The 18,677-nt window shown below is 44.8% G+C and overlaps 1 protein-coding gene across 7 annotated transcripts in view; it reads left to right on the forward strand.

The window, feature by feature from the left end:
* Positions 1–2,244: 2,244 nt before the first annotated feature.
* The window catches only part of PAQR5 (progestin and adipoQ receptor family member 5), a 32,983-nt gene continuing 16,550 nt past the window's right edge, over positions 2,245–18,677 (forward strand). Inside the window, exons 1-5 of one of the 7 annotated variants that reach the window (XM_073304494.2) lie at positions 3,950–4,283; positions 9,554–9,766; positions 14,886–15,114; positions 16,671–16,798; positions 17,111–17,316. In XM_073304494.2, the coding sequence (XP_073160595.1) occupies positions 15,064–15,114; positions 16,671–16,798; positions 17,111–17,316 (385 nt within the window). In that variant the 5' untranslated portion in view covers positions 3,950–4,283; positions 9,554–9,766; positions 14,886–15,063. The other 6 variants (XM_073304496.2, XM_073304493.2, XM_073304498.2 and 3 more) reach the window with 6 other exon arrangements.

Raw genomic sequence — 18,677 nt, forward strand, 5'->3', positions numbered from 1 at the left:
CCGCATTGTTCAGCGATATAACTTGGGGCTCAAGAATATAAAGTGTTTACGAAGCTGGGCCCCAATCCTGCTCCCACTGAGTGAAGTTAATGGCAGCGTTCCCACTGGCTTTTCTGGGAGTAGACGTGGGCCAAATGTCCAGTTCACTAATGACGTGTTTACCCATCAGTTTGCTTCCTAGTAAATCAGTATTTTATGCCAATTTGCTGGCCAATGGGGGAAAAAAATGCATCCACTTTGTGCAGCCGAAGGGCATTTTGTTGTTCTCCAGGACCGTGTTCCAGAACCAGAGGATGTTGTGGTGTAATGTTGGTGTGTGTGTCATGGGGGATTAATTGAGTTTGTTAATCCAAATAAATCAGCTGTTTACAGATTGTACCAAAAGGAGGCCCACGCCTGACCTTTATCCAGGGACATCTGTCTGTCTAATGGGACCAGTGACTCACCTCCAGTTGGAAAATTCATTTCCTAGGGTTTTGAAAAAACTGCTTTACGTGACTGTGTAACTTGGCAAGGATCCTGACAGGTTGTGTCACGAGGCCCACTGTTGCTTGCAGGGCCATATTTACAGCCTGGCATCTGCTTTTGCATGCTTGCTTTTTCCATGTAGTGGAACTACCTGCACTGATTTCTTAGCAGTCGGGCTTTTCTGTGGCTTTGGCACAGGGTGCGTGGGCAACGTTAACCACGTAATGGGCCGGATTCTGCGTTCTTTCCCCACACCCGCTCCAGTTGCCTTTCCTGGGTACAGATCTGCCGCCCTGCATGTACTTCCCCAATGCTAAACTCCGTGATACCAAAGCTGGCCGTGTTGTAGACACGCAGCTGGAAATCAGAGGGTTTTGCCTTTTCTGATATGAGTGTTGAGTCATGTGGGAGCCAGTCCCGGTAGCTGTGCGTACAGTCAGCAGTTGTTGGAGCTAGTCCGGGCCGAGGTGTAAGTATTAGCACAAAATGGTTTCTATGAATACCTGTAACAATGGCTGGTTGGTTGTGAATTGTGCATCTGGACTATTTGTCGTGTGCAGCTGGTCACGTGACATTTGGTTCTGCTCCCTGAGTGGGTGACTAACTTTTTAGCAGGACAACATCAAATGCCAAAAAACGTGCTTCTGGCATGAATGTGCGAGACCTCCAGGGTTCGGGAAAAGTTTTCTGAAAGCTCCAGTGGTCGCCTGAATGTTCAGAAATACTGACCAGCATGACCCCACAACCAGTACGGAACCGAATGTGAACTGTTTGTTGTATGCATAGATCTGTTTTATCATTATTTTACTAGATCTAGGTCATAAATATGACCGGTTTCAGAGTAGCAGCCGTGTTAGTCTGTATCTGCAAAAAGAACAGGAGGACTTGTGGCACCTTAGAGACTAACCAATTTATTTGAGCATAAGCTTTCGTGAGCTACAGCTCACTTCATCGGATGCATCCGGATGAAAGCTTATGCTCAAATAAATTGGTTAGTCTCTAAGGTGCCACAAGTACTCCTTTTCTTTTTATAAATAGGACAGAGGTTGTGTTTAGCAAGAGGTCTGGAATACTTTGCTAGCTAATCTTCAGTGTGATTTCTTGTACAAATTCAGAGCCAGCAAGACCATAAAGAACATTGCTTTTTGTTTTTGCATTGTACATGCTGATACCAATAATGTCTATTGCACTGTCCTTAGCACTTTGTTGGCATTGTATTTGAAATTGCTGCCTTGTGGGGATAATTTTATAGTCCCACTGAAGGAAATGACACTGAAAAGAGATCGCAGAACAGATGCGATGCAGGCTTATATATTTCAGTCTGAGGTTAAAGAGAGGTTTTAAAAGCAGCAATAAGAGCACTAGGTAATTCTCATCCAAGGAAAAGCCATGATTAAAATTCTGGAGCTGGAAAAGGGAGGGTTAACATGCCCAGATTTTAAATTTTAGGTCAAGATTCTTTCCCCCCCCGTGATTAAAACCTGGGACATTGTTGCATATTCATGAGGCCTGATTTAAAATGACCATTATTTCTGCTCTTCGTGATCTGTGAATAATGCATTGTGCCTCGATATAGCTTTTTAACTACTTAATAATACTAGAGTAATGCCCTTGTATCACACTTCAGTGATTCAAGGCTCTTAGTCTGTTATAGTCAAATATTGTGAAATATGTTACTCATGGCTGCGAGGGCTAAAGTAAATATAGGGGCCTTATCAAAGAGAAGAAGAAGAATATGTTTGGTTTTGCATACAGTGACTTTGACTAGTCAAAAGAACTGGAACCAGCAACGCTGTGAGCATGGAGGGCTAGATGGGGCAGAACTGCACAGTCCCTGCAGAAGTACCAGGGACCTTGCTTTGCAAGCAGGTACCGCTCTTCCATAGTTTCCCTGGGCACGTTGGGCATATGATCTGATCCGATGGCACTGATTACTCTCCTCCCCTCTGGTGTGCTATCTCCGTCCCCCGGTCAGTGGGGAGGGAGGCTATGACCCTGCCCACCCTTTTTTTGCCCCATCCATCTCTTTTCTGGCATTTTGTTTATTTTTTTAAGGGCCTGATCCTGTCCCATTAAAGTCACAGGAAGTTTTGCCATTTACTTCCATGGGAGCAGAATCGAGGCTGGAATGTGTGGTTTTACTGTGAGGAACCGTGATTGGAGACCTCCTATCGATTGTGGCTCAGAGGCTCAAGCACAAGTAGGCGTAGTTTCCACCCAAAATGATGTTTTGGATTATTTCCCCCCCTAGTCCCCTAACTGCTGGCTCTGCAGACTCCACGTAGGCTCTGAGACGCAAGCTGGGTTCTCTGGCTCGTGTGCTGTTGCTATTTGTCAGATAAGGATGTTGAGGCTGGTGCATAGTTAACAATTCTGTGGATGGTGCGTGAGTCAGAATTAGGGCTGCCAACAGTCCCTTATTACAAGGGATGTCCCTTTTTTTTTCTTCTCTGTACAACAAAATCGGGAGTTGCTGAGCTGTGCGAATAGCAGCAAGAAATACCCCAGGCCAATGCAGGTGACTCCTGCTTATTATTATTAATCATGGTGATGATGATACTGGAATACAGAGTTGGCAGCCCTAGAACAGGATCCAGCTCACTCTTCCGTGGCTGACTGGGATATAGAGCAAGCTGTTGTGACTCAAAAGCTCAGGGAGCCGGTCTGTGGAGCAAGAAGGTGCCATTTTCACATAGTCACTTTCATGCCCATAATTACACTTTTAAGCAATCCCAGTTTTGTAACCTCTTTGGATGTTACAGAAGGGAACTGTGACCGTGTGCTGCTGCGTGTTCCCCTCCCTGCTGTTCTTGGGAAATGTTGTCCTCCGTGCAAAGGGACAATTTAGGCTCTGGTTGATCCCAGCAGCTGAGTTTGTCGTAAGCACAGTTTAATTCAAAATGGACGATTTCCGTTTGTTTGACCAGTTTTTGAGGTATGCCGGGCTCTTTCCCCTGTTCTCTCTGTTTGAGTTATGATCACAGTGGGACAGATTCTGTCCCTCTTACTCGCGCTGAATAGTCCCTTAGTCCACAACTAGCTCCGCAGAAGTCTGTGGTACTATGTGAGAAGTATGGTATGATTCGTGTGTAGATGTGGCAGGCCCAATATAACCATCGGTTTCTATAGTATTTGATCTCTTAAAGCTCTTTGATATGAATGATGTAAGATTTCCAGACCACTGAAGGTAAGCAGGCATGTGTTTTTATCTCCATTTCAGCGGTGGGGAAACTGAGGCACAGAAAGGTTGGACTTGGGACACTAAAGAGGCCTGTGGATTTATACACTGTGTACCTGTGTTCTGCTTCCTGTAGGTCTTAGTAAACTTAATCCAGAACATAATCTGCTATTATTTTGGACTCAGTAATTTCCAATAAAACATGAGTCAGAATTAATTTGCTCCTAATCCCAGAGAGCAGCATGCATGCTTAACCGCCTTTCCTTACCCTGAGCCAGCATGCTGCATGCCACACCACAGCTCGTTAATGTGTATGTACTGCCTGGCCAAGTGGCTGCTGCAAGCATATCTTGTGCAGAGCTTCTCTGCGTCTGTTGCCCTACCCTTAGGAGGTCAACAGGTTGGTTTTGTTTCTTTTGCAAACCTGTCAGCCCACTTACTCTCACTGAGCTGCTGTGTACATGCCAGCTCAGCCCCAAACAATTCTGCTACTTACCACATTTCTAGCACAGGGCTGATCTGTGCATTTTCCATTGTACAAAGAAGAATAGTACTGACATCCTGGTGCTGAGGGGGCTGCTAGCTCCTCTGGTTATTAGGGCACCAGTGAGTGCTTCCCGGCTCCCGAGGCAGAGATGTAAGTACAGTGCATATTTGCTTCCCAGCAGCGCGTCTGGTTTTTATGCAGCATTTTTGATGGTCTTTTTTGTGTTGCTTGTAGTGAAATATACTGAATCTTTATATAAGAAATGCAAACAGCACTTGGACTGTAACTAGGCATGGAAGGATTAGATTTTTATTGGTAAATGTCGATTTCACCGAACACACAGAAACCAACGAAAAAATATTTCCACTGAAAATAATCAAAATTAACAGCTAGACAAAGTAAGAGAAATGCTACATGAGTACTTATTTGAGTTTAGTGTAAGGATATTTACTTTGTGTATTTTGACATGTGATATTGGGAATTTATAATCGTTAAAATACAAAGCTTTAACTTTTTGAATCTCCACATTTATCATTAAACAATTATTGTCTAACCCGCCCTTGTCTGACCACCCCATAATTTCACACAACTGTGAAAAATGTAAATAAATAAAAAAAAATGCTTAAACCCCATAGTTTTGCACAACTGTGAAAATTTAAACCAATAAATAACTTTAAAAATAAACCTCAATATTATGGGTCAAATTTTGACTTTTTTAAAAATAATTCTGCCAAGCCCAACTATATGCAATCTGCAAGCAAAAGTTTGAGCTTTCTCATGCCCACTCGTATATATATTGAGAGAGAAAGGGACACAAAACTATGGAAAATTAATATGTATTTTATGTCATCAGAACAATTCGTTTATTTTAAGAAGTTTTCTTCTTGCATTCATACTGTAACAATAATATCTTAAGTGTATAATAGCATTTGCGCTGTCATTCCAAAGCACTTTACAAGCAGACAGATACACCACTGAAATGCAGCCATTTCTGGGGTGCAGTAGAAATCTGATCACCCTGGATTCAACAAAGCACCTTAGCCCATGCTTATATCTGCCTGAAAGTGACTTCAGTGGGACTTAAGCAAACACTTAAAACTTTTTCTTTATGTGTTTAAATGCTTTGCTGTGTTGGGCCCTAAACAAGTAATAAATGATTAATAATAAACCTGTTATGAATTCCTCACCGTTCTGCCTACAAGGGCTTGGCATTTCTTATGTTACCTTTAGTGGTGATTATGCAGGATGGCTCAGTCACTGGTTTCATAGTTTAATAATTCTCTCTGGTGCTGTACAGAGTAAATCATAAAAGTTAATAATTAACAGCTAAACCATTTTTCTTGAATTTAAATCCTCCTGCGTGCCCTGTTGTATTTTCACTCTGATTGTGTCTGCCGTGCAGCCAGTGCTAATAAATGTAACTCTAGAAACCCTACAATGGAAGGTTGTGCTTCAGTCAGACCTGTTCACCCTAGGCCCATATCTTCCTGAATAGAAGCATGCCCTTGTAGAAGAGAGGTGATTCTGTAGGGGACTGTCAGGGCTCCTCATCTGCAAAAACTGGAAATTAAATAGTCAGGCTGAAATATTCCTGTGTAAACTTAACAGCAGAAGAATGGCTGGCTCCTGCCCTTGGAGATATGGGCGTGCACTGTGTGTAGTATATTTTGTAAAAATATCTACTTGGCATGTGTGGACAGATGCTTTGCTGAGTTTGCAAGATAAGCAGGGAGAGGCTTCTCTCTATTCAAGCTTCAAAGCCAAATTTGGACCAGGACCTTGAAGCCTTTTGGTGCATGTTGCTCCCATGGAACTCAATGGAGAGTAACATGAGGCTTGCACAAGGGGAAGTTGTGTTAAAGGGAACTGGACAAACTGTGAGAAAGTTTGTGTCTCTGTCTTTGGGGAGGGAGGTTGTAACTTTTACAAAGAACTCTCTCTATCCTCGCAACTGCATGCAGAGCTCACTTGTGTGTGCACCTTACCACCCTTCATACGCCACTTTCTGGCTGCTTGTTAATGTTTCCCTTATTCAAATTTGTGCAGCTTCCAGGTGTGCAGGTAGGGGGTACCCTGCAGTGCACAGTACTGGCAAGAGATTTTTAGCGGGTACGGGGAAAGACTTGGGGCTAGCCCCCCTCCCCCCAAGGGGGGAGGGGCTGCACTCTGCTCCTTAAAGGAACAGAACACAGCTGGGGAGGACATTCATTCTTTATATGGCTTTAACAGCACAATACATATGCTAACAAACACAAACGAAGGCTTTAAGTTTGTTAGCATATGTATTGTGCTGTTGTGTTGGTCAGGAGCCCTCAAAAGGGGAGGGGTGGGCGGGACGGAAGGTGTTTCAACAGTGGTTTTGATTCTGTTTCTCCCCATTGGTCTGAATTATCCACGTTCCTACTGCATCACATCAAATCCAGATCAGTAGAGGAATGCCTCTGCTTGCACTGACCAGAGGATGTTTGGATTCTGATGTCAGCCCAGTTCTGCAGCCTGACAGGAATCAGGTGTGGTCCCCAGCGTACCTAGAATTCTTCTTCGCAGCCAAACTAGTCTAGCGGCTTGTCTACGCTGCCACTTACAGCTCTGAAACTTTCCTCACTCAGGGGGGTGAAAAAACACCTCCCCCCCTCCAGCGATGCAAGTTTCAGCGCTGTCAAGCGCCCGTGTAGACAGTGCACCAGCGCTGGGAGCTGCTCCCCTCAGGGAGGTGGTGGTTTTACAGCGCTGGGAGAGCTCTCCCCCAGTGCTGGGCCGCGACTCCCCAGCCACATTAAAGCGCTGCCCTGGCAGCACTTTAACATCGGCTGTGTAGACATACCCTTCCATGCATTTTGTGAACGGGAACTGGAGCAGCAAAACAAATGCCTCGTGTTCCAGCTTTGTGGGTGAGAGAACTATAAGTGAAGATTATAATGCGGGACACTGACGGCCTTAAACCAGCTGCCTCAGGAATCTGCCAAGAACTTTGCCGAAAAGATGTTCCTCACCTTAGCAACGGAGCGAAGACGTATCACACGTCTGCCCACCTTTAGTCGAAGGACGCTCCTTCTGATCTGACAGCTCAGGCCTTGTCAGCTTCATCCAGAACAATTTACAAACTTGGAACCGAACACTGTAAACCCTTAATCATTTGATCGGTCCCATGGAAGACAATGGGACTATTTGCATGACTATGGGCCACTTTTGAGGACTGGTAAGTGTTTCAGGAGTCTGTTCCTGTAAAGGACGTTGAATCCCGCATTGAAATGCAGTGTTTGGGTACAACACTGTAGAGCAGTTTAGGATACAGTTCTATTTAAAATGTCTTTTAATAAGTCATACATATGCTGAAATGGCTCCTCACCCAACTCCCCTATTCCATATAAACAGACTGAATAGTGCATACGGGGGGGGGGGGGAAGGAGTGAGTAGTTAAGTATGTTGATGATTATATATACAAAGGGGAGGGCCCTGAGCTGGAGGCGGGATGGGAAGCAGTCACATGGAGGGTCATATGGGAAGTCACCTACCTCTCCTTATGTCCCTCCCATGAGTGCAGTACCAGCAAAAAATGACTTCTACTAGCACCACTGGTATCGTCCCAGAGGCCACAGGAGTCTTGCTGTGGGAGCAGAGGGAAATGGGACCGTAGGGTTGGTTGTCTGTCCCTGCTAGTCTTTTCATCGGTTCTAGAGTTGTGCATAGTTTACTCTGAGCTTTAGAGAGGGGACTATATTTCTGACACTTGGACAGTGAGACCAGAAGACATTTTCACTGTTTCAGTAGCATGTAATTAGATGTATTCATATCAACATAGCTTTCTGGGTACTTTGACTCTCTCCGGTCAGCAGTGAGTGCCAGCTTGGAGGGCGAACAGGCAAGCTAGTTGTTCACGAGGGAAAACGGTTTGCCATGACGAAATCAAAGCCGGAAACGAGAAGGTTCCCAACTATCGGAGGAGTGACGTTTTGGAACAGTCTCCCATTAGCCCTAATACAGGCAAACAACCGAACTAGTTTGAAGATGGAGCTTGATACATTTCAGAATGGGATTATATGATGGGGCTGCCTGGAAAAGTACAGGCCTGGACATGGTGACCCGGGAGGTCCCTTCTAATCCTATGTAAATTTGTTTATATTGATACACAACACAGTAACTCACTAGCGAGGGCATATTGCTCCTCCAGGACACATTTCTGAAATGTGCTATCAGCTGCTCTTAGATGCTACACTGATGGATGCCAGTACAAGAACCTAAATACATAGACGGAGAGTCAGTGGCTAGTCAGATGTATGCCCAGTTAGCTGGTTTGCAATCTGGTAACCCAGCATATCAGGTACTCGGCTTTGTCTGAGACTAAAAATACGGGTCATGTGCTGATCAATGATCCAACATGTAAACCACGGCACTGTGTAACAAATGTGTTGAGCAGCTCCCGTCTTTTCCAGTTTCACTAAAATAACAAGAGTTTGTATTTTTTCTGTCCCATGGCTCCCTTCAGCTGTGTTCATAGCAAAGGTGTTCTGGCAAAGGATAGCAACAGAGAGAGCTTGTTCCAGATCTTGAGAATCCAGGTGAGCACTGGAGGGCCCAATTCTGCACGGTGTGGAATGCTTTCAATGGGGATCTGGAGCATTCCCCCACAGGATTCGGCCCATTGCTTGTACTGCAGTGAGAAAATGAGTAACTAAAAAGGAGACCTTAACAGACCATACTCTGCATGAAACCAGACAAAACTCTGAGCCTGTAGGACCCTTGTTGTAAATCTGAAAGAAGTAAAGTAATTACAGATCATGGAAAAAAATCAGACATGAAGTGTTAACTTCGAAAGCATTTCTGATTGTTTTTATGTCACGCATTAAATTGCTGGGCTGTATTCGTTTTCTTCTTTTAAAACAGATGAGCGAACGTCGAACCCTTTCTTCCTGGGAAGTAGCTTTGCATGGTGGACTACAACACTTCTCCCATTATGCAGTGCAGCTCGGGAGTTGCACAGCCACAAACTTTGTTTAATAGTGTTGGAAGGTTGGATCTGAGAGAGTGAGGCAAACTCTAATTACAAGGTGTGGGGCATTTGCAGGAAAATAAAAGGGGAATGTGTTTAATTCTCCGGATGGAGAATAATTGTAGGGCGGAAAAGGCTATCAAAGGCTTTGCTTGAGATGGAGTTTCTCTACCGCTGGGGCTGCGTGTCTATGCGGAGTCAGTCCCGCGCTTACAGTCTGATCCTGTACTGGGCTAATGCCCCTCAGCTCTTAGTGAAGTTGTGACTGGCATGTTCTGCACAAGAGAAAAGGGGAAGACGGAATAATTGGGCTGTCCGTCACAAGAAGTGTGTACTGATACAGAAAATAATGAAACTGCCATTTTCAAATCTAAATTTGTGATGCCAGTTTGTCTGTCACTTGGATAACACTGTTTTAAATATTGTCCAGGCACTGCGATTGGTATGTGACTGTTCGTAACACTTGGCTACAGGCCTACTGAAAGGCGAGGCAAGCTGATAAAATATGCGTTTGGATACTCACCCTTAAATGACCCTTCTCCACAATCTTTGACTACGCAGTCGGACAGATGTTCAGGCTGTAAGAAGTCTGGGGACCTGGAGCTAGAGAGCCTGCCAATTAAACTCCAGCAGCCTGCAACAGGTTAGCACAGATCATGGAAATAGGGCTCTGCAGTGGCATGCTATGAGAAAAAAGAAAAGGAGGACTTGTGGCACCTTAGAGACTAACCGATTTATGTGAGCATGAGCTTTCATGAGCTACAGCTCACTTCATCGGATGCATACTGAAGTGAGCTGTAGCTCACGAAAGCTTATGCTCAAATAAATTGGTTAGTCTCTAAGGTGCCACAAGTACTCATTTTCTTTTTGCCTGAGTTAGACGTTTGAAAAGGTTTTGCAGAAACAGAGACAAAAAAAAGCTCTGGGGGACTGTGAGCAGTGCACAGATATTTCACCGTTCACCTGCCACTCCAAAGAGGGGCATCCCCGGGCCCTGGATGCATTCCCGGCATGACCACCCTCTGTTAGGATATAGATATTCAGGCCTGTCTGTAAAGGCCTATACTCTAAGAATTTAGGTGTATTCTTATCACTTGGCTATAAAAGAGAGAATCCAAATCACTGTCTGACTGTCTAAGGCCTTTTCTCACTGAGACAGTCTGAGGCCCTGTTCTTAGGCTGAGGCCTTTGGCTAAGCAGCAGAGACAGCCATAAGCTGGGAAGCGACCGGTCACCTCCTCATGTTCCAAACTAGTCACATTGAAAGAAGGTGCTATGGGGCTGTTAGAATACAATCCTGTCCTGATAATGCCTATCACCTCCAGAGAAAGGGAAGTGCCTAGAAAATGTAAAAGGAAACTTAGTTTGATAGCATCCTGTCTGGCAAGAACTCACTTATACATAGCTGGGATGGGAAATCCTCATTTCTATGTTGTTTTGCCATTATAGTTCCCACTTTGCTGTTGTTTGTCTGTAAAATCTCTGTCTGGTTCTGTGATTGTTTCTGTCTGCTGTATAATTAATTTTGCTGGGTGTAAACTAATTAAGGTGGTGGGATATAATTGGTTACATAATCGTGTTACAATATGTTAGGATTGGTTAGTTAAATTTCAGGAAAATGATAGGTTAAGGTATAGCTAAGCAGAACTCAAGTTTTACTATATAGTCTGCAGTCAATCAGGAAGTGTGTGGGTGGGGGAAATTGGAATCCTGTTTGGCTAAGGACAGGAATGGGAACAGGGACACAGGAGTAAGGCTCTGTGGTGTCAGAGCTAGGAAGGGGGACACTAAGGAAGGAAACTGGAATCATTGCTTGCTGGAAGTTCACCCCCAATAAACATCCAATTGTTTGCACCTTTGGACTTGGGGTATTGTTGCTCTCTGTTCATGCGAGAAGGACCAGGGAAGGAAGTGGGTGAAGGAACAAGCCCCTAACACACCCCCTCAGAGGAAACCTCAGGAATTAGTCTGCCAAACTAGCACTGGGCAGGTAGGCTTGAAATAGGTGCTTGGGAATAAATGCACGCGATTGTAAATGTTGTCAGAAAACCATTCCCATGCCAGGAGTAACAGCGACATGCCAACTGTGAGCCAACAAATTGAAAAAGGAGAAGGTTTGAAACCTAAACCGAGTGATGTTAGAAACGGTTTCAGCAGAACGTTTGTTTTAATGAACTCACTTCATGGATCTGTGAGTTAGCAAGTTACGGGACAGTACGGGAAGCCTTTTCTGTGCCCTGTGGTTTCCTGTAGATGGCGCTACAAACACCTTTCCCTAGGCGTTCACTGTCAGTGCTCTGCTTATGTTGTAGTTTAACGTGAAGCTGACAGCAGTGCTGCTTAATTCTGAAAGGCTACGGAGCACTTCTGACCATCACTGCACGTGTTAGAGGCTGGCAGTTTGATGAAACAATGGAAAAGGGCTATCCCCCTCCCCACCCCTGCCTCTGTCCCAGACAGAGTCCTTCCAGGTTTAAATACATTAGCTCTTCCAGCATCACAGCACCCTGGTGAGGCAGGTTTTGTTACCCTCTTTTTACAGCTGAGGCGCTAAGGCTCAGCGTGGCGAAGGGACTTGTCCAAGCTCACAAACTGAGTCAGTGGCAAACTTGGGATCAGAACCCAGGAGTCCTGAGTTTGCGCCTCCAACAACTGCAGACTGTTGCAACGCCCACCCTTTATCCGTTTGCATTTTCCAACATCAGGAGTGCAGCGTGGCCCCTTTCGGTTGCTGTAGAAGCCAGCAGCTTGTACCTCTTCCCCCAGGACTGTGCTATTCCAACACATCTGGGCCTCCCTGCCAGGGCATTCAAGCTAACCCTTAGTTGCCAATGCCCATGATTCAGCATCTGACAGTCTCCCACACCCACCTCCCAACTTCCTCAGCAATGCCAGCTGGGGCCAGAGGGCCAGACAGATGGAGTTTTACTGTTAGGGAAAGTTGCCAATAGGGATTGAGATAAAGGGGGAGACATACTGATTTCCCAGGGGCTGCATGTTATTAACAACACTGAGCTGTCACTGGGCATGGAGGAGTTTGTACTCCACACCTTGTGGCATTGGACCGGGAGCAATAAGCACTTAAACTAGCATTTTGGCTGATACCAGCTGGAACGAGGAGGGACTCCCATGACTGAGATTATTCCAAATAGCTGCAGGTTTGGCAGCATTGCCTGGATTCCACCCCCATCTCCCCACTCCTTTAAGGAGAGCTCACCTCCCCAGTCTATTGATGTCCAAGGACATCACTGAGCAGCAGAGACCATCTGCATGGTAGCACGGTACTGCACATGGAAGGCTGGTCCTCTTGCCATTTCAACAGTTCTCTCCTGAGTGATTTTTTTTTTGGTGTCTGATGATAAATGAAATCTCAGACACCGCTAGATGGAGTGTTAAGGAAATGCTACTCACGTGGCTTATTCCCCATGACACTCACTCGTAACGGGAACCACCTGCAGAAGAATATGGGAAATAAATGACATTCTGCAAAGGGGCCAGTCCTGCCTTGAATGGAGCACATGTCAATGCCAATGGGAGCTTTCAGTGTGGATTAATTGGCAGCATGAGGCCTCAGAATGTCAAGACAAGTGGGTGTCTGAGCTTCCTCTCAATACTTCCATCAACGGTGGGGAGTTTGGACCCAATGACTGAATAGGCAGGGCCCAAACTAGACTTTGGTAAAGTTTTTCATGACTAGTTTTTTTCCACAATAAAATGCAGTTGTGAGGTGACCAAAACAATCCGTGAATTTGGCTAGATTTTGGCAAATAGTCTCAGTCCAAAAAAAAGGGCAAAAAGTTTCAGAAATGTTCCAGAATGAAACGTTTTGATTTTTTGTTTTGGCGAGATGTTCCAGTTTTGAATTTTCCTAAATTATGTTTTAAAACCCATCAGAATGAAACAAAATGAAATTATTTCAATTTTTTAATTTTGCCAGGAAATCAGAAATGTATTCATTTTGGTGTGATCCATAACACGTTTTCCCCTGTTTTTTTTTTTTTTTCAGCTCAGCCACCAAACTGAAATACTGGTTATTCGCTCAGCTCTAGCCCAAACTTACAGGTCTCCCAAGGTCCACATAGGTATAAGAACAGTCATACTTGGACAGAGCAAAGGTCCATCTAGCCCAGTGTCCTGTCTTCCAACAGTGGCCAATGCCAGGTGCCCCAGAGGGAATGAGCAGAACAGATCCGTTCCCTGTTGCTCATTCCCAGCTTCTGGCAAATAAAGGCTAGGGGACACCATCTCTGCCCTTCCTGGATAATAGCCATTGATGGACCTATCCTCCATCAATTTATCTAGTTCTTTTTTGAACCCTGTTATGGTCTTGGCCTTCACAACATCCTCTGGCGATGGGTTCCACAGGTTGACTGTGCGTTGTGTGAAGAAATACTTCCTTTTGTTTGTTTTAAACCTGCTGCCTGTTAATTTCTTTTGGTGACCCCTAGTTCTTATGTTATGTGTTGTGAGAAGGAATAAATAACACTTCCTTGTTTACTTTCTCCACACCAGTCATGATTTTATAGACCATGATTTTATCATATGCCACCTTAGTCGTCCTTTTCCCAAGCTGAAAAGTCCCAGTTTTAGTAATCTCTCCTCATATGGAAGCTGTTCCATACCCCTAATCATTTGTGTTGCCCTTGTGTACCTTTTCCAATTCCAATATATCTGGGATGACCACATCTGCACGCAGTATTCAAGGGTCACCCATGCAGAGATCCAATACCTCTACCCTGTTTTCCAGTGCCAGTGCTGTAGAGGCTTGCCGACTGGCCCATACTGCAGGGATTTCACTCGCTTGCAGGGGATCTGTGTTACACAACATCCTGCTTTCCTACTTGGAGAGCCCCTGCTAGTTTCCAGAGGGCTGGGGTCTCACAAAGTCCATGCTGGGCGTAGCCCTGAAGTACCTCATCCCATGAAGGGGCTTTCCTGGGATTAGGAGGAAGGGCATTGCCATGGAGACACCATTCTCCTTTCTGTGCCTCGAAGCTGTGTCTTCCAGCTCTGGGTACGCTCTGGGTACCCTCTGCTCTCAAAAGCAGTGGGACCGATCAAGCTCTGAGTAAGGCCTGCAGCGTCTGGCGCCGAGTTCCGAGTCTCTCTACCTACTCATTCCTTTAGGGCAGTCGTTCTTAAGCTGGGGTGCATGCACCCCCTGGGGGTGCGAGACATGCCAGATTTTTTTAGAAGGTAAATTATCGAAAACACAAATTAAGCACAGGCACGTTAAGTACAACTACTTTGTTTAATCAAACCTATGTATTTATTAAAATTACACATTTTTTAACGATTACTGTAATATACAAACAGGTTTGGAGAACTGACCTACTTCAACGATTTTTGATAAGGGGTGCGAGAACATATTTTGAGAACCAAAGGGGTGCAGGCTGAAGTAAAGGTTAAGAACCACTGCTTTAGGGTGACATTCCCTCATGCAAAAGGTCATCTCAAAGCATAGGTTTCATGTCAGCCCATTTTGATGGCCTACGTGTGACGTAAGCTGTGCATAGACCTCGCACAGGGGTGAATGTCACTGTCTTGCCTTCTACATCACACCTGCCTTCACTAAACCCAAGAATCCCAAACTGGCACCCTAACTGGGTATAGAAACAAAAAAGAGAGCAGCTGGTAGGGATGTGACACAGGCTAGAGCTGCCAATGACGGTTTGAATCCAGTTACCTGGCCCGGGGCCCTTTCCCTGTTTGTTACTCTTGCTATAGCAATCCGCCTTGTTTTGTTCTCTTGTGCTCCCTAGCACCAAAGCACTTGGAGGGCCTTGGCAACAAGAGCTGGGCGAGGAGACAGGAAGGTGTAAATAAGGATGAGTTTGGCCTGAGGCCATAGATGAAGACTACGCAGGAGTCTGTCTCGAAGGAGGTGAAGATTTAACAAGCATTCTGAGCCAAAATCATCACCACCGAGCCCAAAGCACCATGCTGGGCTGGAAGTTGCGCAGGCAACTCAGTATTAACCAAGTGCCTAAAGTAAGTAAGGTTTGGTTAAATGTATCTCCGATTTGGCTGCTAATCTGTGGGCTCAGTAGCCTAATAAAACCTCAGCGACCCCTTCTCTTTTTAATGATAACTTTCTTCTAATGCTCTACACATGAACCTCTTGATTAAAGCATGTTGGCCAAACCCTATGTCCAAATGAGTGGCCCTCGACCTAGCTGGGGAAAGAGCTTATTTCTGTGGAAAATTTTTGAAATGGTGAATTTGTTTTGTGTAAAGTTTTTGTTTATGAAGAGTTTGAAAGAGAGGCATTGAAAAAACAGCCCAGAGAATATTTTTCAGCATATTTTTAATTTTTTTAATTGAAAACATTATAAAATGGTTATAAAACTTACATTCACCAAAAACCAGGTTTTTGATCAAATATTTTGATGATCATTTTCAATAATAATTTTAATTCACTTAAATACCTGTAAGCGTGTTCACTCTCACACTAAAAACAAGATCTTTATTGTGAAAAAGGAAAAACGTTGAGTTTTGTTGCATAAAATTTCGTTTTCACAAGAAGGCCATTTATTGGATTAAAATATTTTTAGTTCAAATAAAAGTATTTTATTTGGTTTGAGAGCCAGCGCCAGCCAGAGCCGCAACAGCCCTACTGCTATTTACAATGTGCTGGCTTGTGGACCCAGGCTGGGAGGCTCCCTCCCAGACGCAGTGTAGACATCCCTTCGTCCAGATGTGGGCACCTAACTACGTGGGCTCGTTTTCAGAATTGCCGAGGACCCAGCAGCTGCTATTTTCTTCAACAACTCTGAAAATCAGGCCCCAAGTGTCTCAAATGTGGCTCCCAAATGGAGGCACTGCAAATCAGTGGCCGTTTTTGGAATGACCTAATTTTGCAGAAATGGGCTGGGCTGGAGCTGAGCGGTAGCCTAGCTTCCATATGCCACTGAGGGAACAGAGGCTGGGAGCAGTCAGCAGCTGGGGGACCAGCCATTGCCAACAATTCTGAGGCAGGCTTGCAGGTAGAGCGTCAGCTCCTATATGTAGATGTCCTGTGACTTGAGCTCAAGGTCCTAATTGAGAATTTCCCCAGGATCCTCAGTCTTCTGCCAGAAGCTGGGACTGGGTGACAGGGGATGGATCACTTGATGATTGCCTGTTCTGTTAATTCCCTCTGGGGCACCTGGCATTGGCCACTGTCGGAAGACAGGACATTGGGCTAAATGGACCTTTGGTCTGACCCAGTATGGCTGCTCTTATGTTCTTATGACCCTGTTTAGCAGCTATTACCTCGATTGTTCCTCGCCCCACGAGCCCATCTCCTAGATGAGATCATGAACCCATTTTTCTGCACCATTAACATGTGTTCTCCTTCCTTTGTAGCATGCTTTCTGAATTAAATACAGTTACCAATTTTTGCACTGCAGCTTGATAAAGTTCTCCTTTTGCAGGGAGATGTTTAGTGGGAGTTTTGCTGCAGGACTGGGCATTTTATGCTCATGCTCCAATTCCTGTGACACAGTGTGAAATATACAGACTGTACAGTCCATCTAAACGATGCGCTTCTAATCATCCCCTGGCAGGTGTTTCGAGAGCAGGGCATCCTGTTTGGGTATCGCCATCCAAGAAGCTCCGCAGCAGACTGTCTCCTCAGTGTCTTCCAGATGACAAATGAAACACTAAATATATGGACACATTTCTTGCCTGCCTGGTACTTGAGCTGGTTTTTATTAACTGCTGTATTTTCAAATGTTTAAAATCACCCTAAGTAGATGGCTCTTTGTGATTGGGGGGAGGGGGGGTGATTTTGGGACCTGGGTGGGAAATGTACTGTATTCTAATGGAGGGACAAGGAAAATATAACTGAGAACTTAAATAATCAATGCATTCATTGTAATTCTGACAAAAATACAATAATCAGTGAGGGTGAAATCCTCAGGAGTGGGAGTGTTGCCACTGATTTCAATGGGGCGGGATTTCACTAGTAACGCACAAGGTACTAACTCAGTACTCTGTATTTCAGGTACTTCCTATGGAAGTTGTTTGTCTTGGCCTATTCGCTGGATATCTGGAATGACATGTATGCCTGGCCCTTTCTTGCCTACATGCTCACGTGCTGTATTTATCCGTTCACATCCAGCTGTGCCCACACGTTCAGTGCGATGTCCACCCAAGCAAGACACATTTGTTATTTCTTTGATTATGGTGCCCTTAGTATGTACAGCTTAGGTAAGAGTCTCCAAACATTGTCTTGTTAAATATGTAACCAAATAATTGGCAACATCTTCAGAAGCATCTAAGTGACTTAGGGCCCAGATCCTCAAAGGTATTTAGGCCTCTAGCTCCCATTGATATCAGTAAGAATTATGTACCTAAATACCTTTAAAGATCTGGGCCTAAGCCCCATTTTCAAAAGTGACTTTGGCATTTAGGAGCCTAAATCTAATTAAAAGTCAATGGAACATGGCTCCTAATTCACTTTTGAAAATAGGACTTAGGCTTTTAAGTCATTTAGGCACTTTTGAAAAAGTTGCCCAATGTCTAATTTTTTTTCTCATTCGTCTTTAATGCCTTAAGTATTTTGGGATTGCTGTAGGTGTTTTTCAGTTAATAATAATTCATGCTTTGCACTTAAATTGCACCTTCCATTCAAGGATCTCTAATCAATGAACATTAATGAAGTAAGGCTCACAGCACCTTCATGAGGTATGGAAGTATGGTCATACCTATGTTACAGAAACTAAAGAACAGAGAGTTTAAATGCCTTGTCTGAAGTAACCCAGGAAGTCCTGAGGCTGCTGATATTTATGCCAGGAACCAAGAGATTGACATATGAAAAGTGGCTTAAAGCTACCTTTGGTCCCCCCAGTCAAGTCCTGCATCAACCCCAAAATTGGGGTCCTTTCCCTTTATGCAACCACAGCAAGATTAGGGATGAAATGCTCCTTGGGCTGGAACTGAGAGGGCTCTGATGGTTCATGCTCTGCTGCTTGAATCCTGACTCTCAGGGCTGGGTTCTCTGGGGTGACTATGGGAGACACAGTGGGACAGTCGTTCTTTTGGAAAGACATGACATTTGCCCTGGCTGGTGCATGCTGCCGCCAGCCAGCTAGAGGACTTATCCCACTGCCTGCCTGGCGGATGACATCTCTCTGGAGCTGTTGGGTCCAGCTCACTAGTGCTTCCTTCACATGCCACCATGAAATCCTGCTCCACCGATTAGCAAGGGGAGATTGAAGGACCTCTTGTCCTTAACTATTGCAACGTGACTGTGTTGAAGACACACCCAGGGCTTGAGACAGACAGAGAGACACACGCACACTTAATCCAACTCTGATACCTGCCGAAGTCAAAGAGATGGCTTGCTAGATACTTGTATTACCGTCCACAGAATGTTGAAGTATAGTCCTGCATGTTAACATTTGGTAAAGTCACTCTGTCTGGGAGCACTGAAGTAAAACTGTGACTTTTTTCTATCATGAACCTGTGCTGTGTGTTAATGGTTAATCTCGGAGGAAGAGGGGACCAAAGCGGTGGCTTGACACTGTTATGGCTCTATAGAAAGAATGCTGAGTACATGCAAGCTGTGT

The sequence above is a fragment of the Lepidochelys kempii genome, chromosome 10, assembly GCF_965140285.1.
Source record: "Lepidochelys kempii isolate rLepKem1 chromosome 10, rLepKem1.hap1, whole genome shotgun sequence".
NCBI classification, from domain to species: Eukaryota; Metazoa; Chordata; order Testudines; family Cheloniidae; genus Lepidochelys; species Lepidochelys kempii.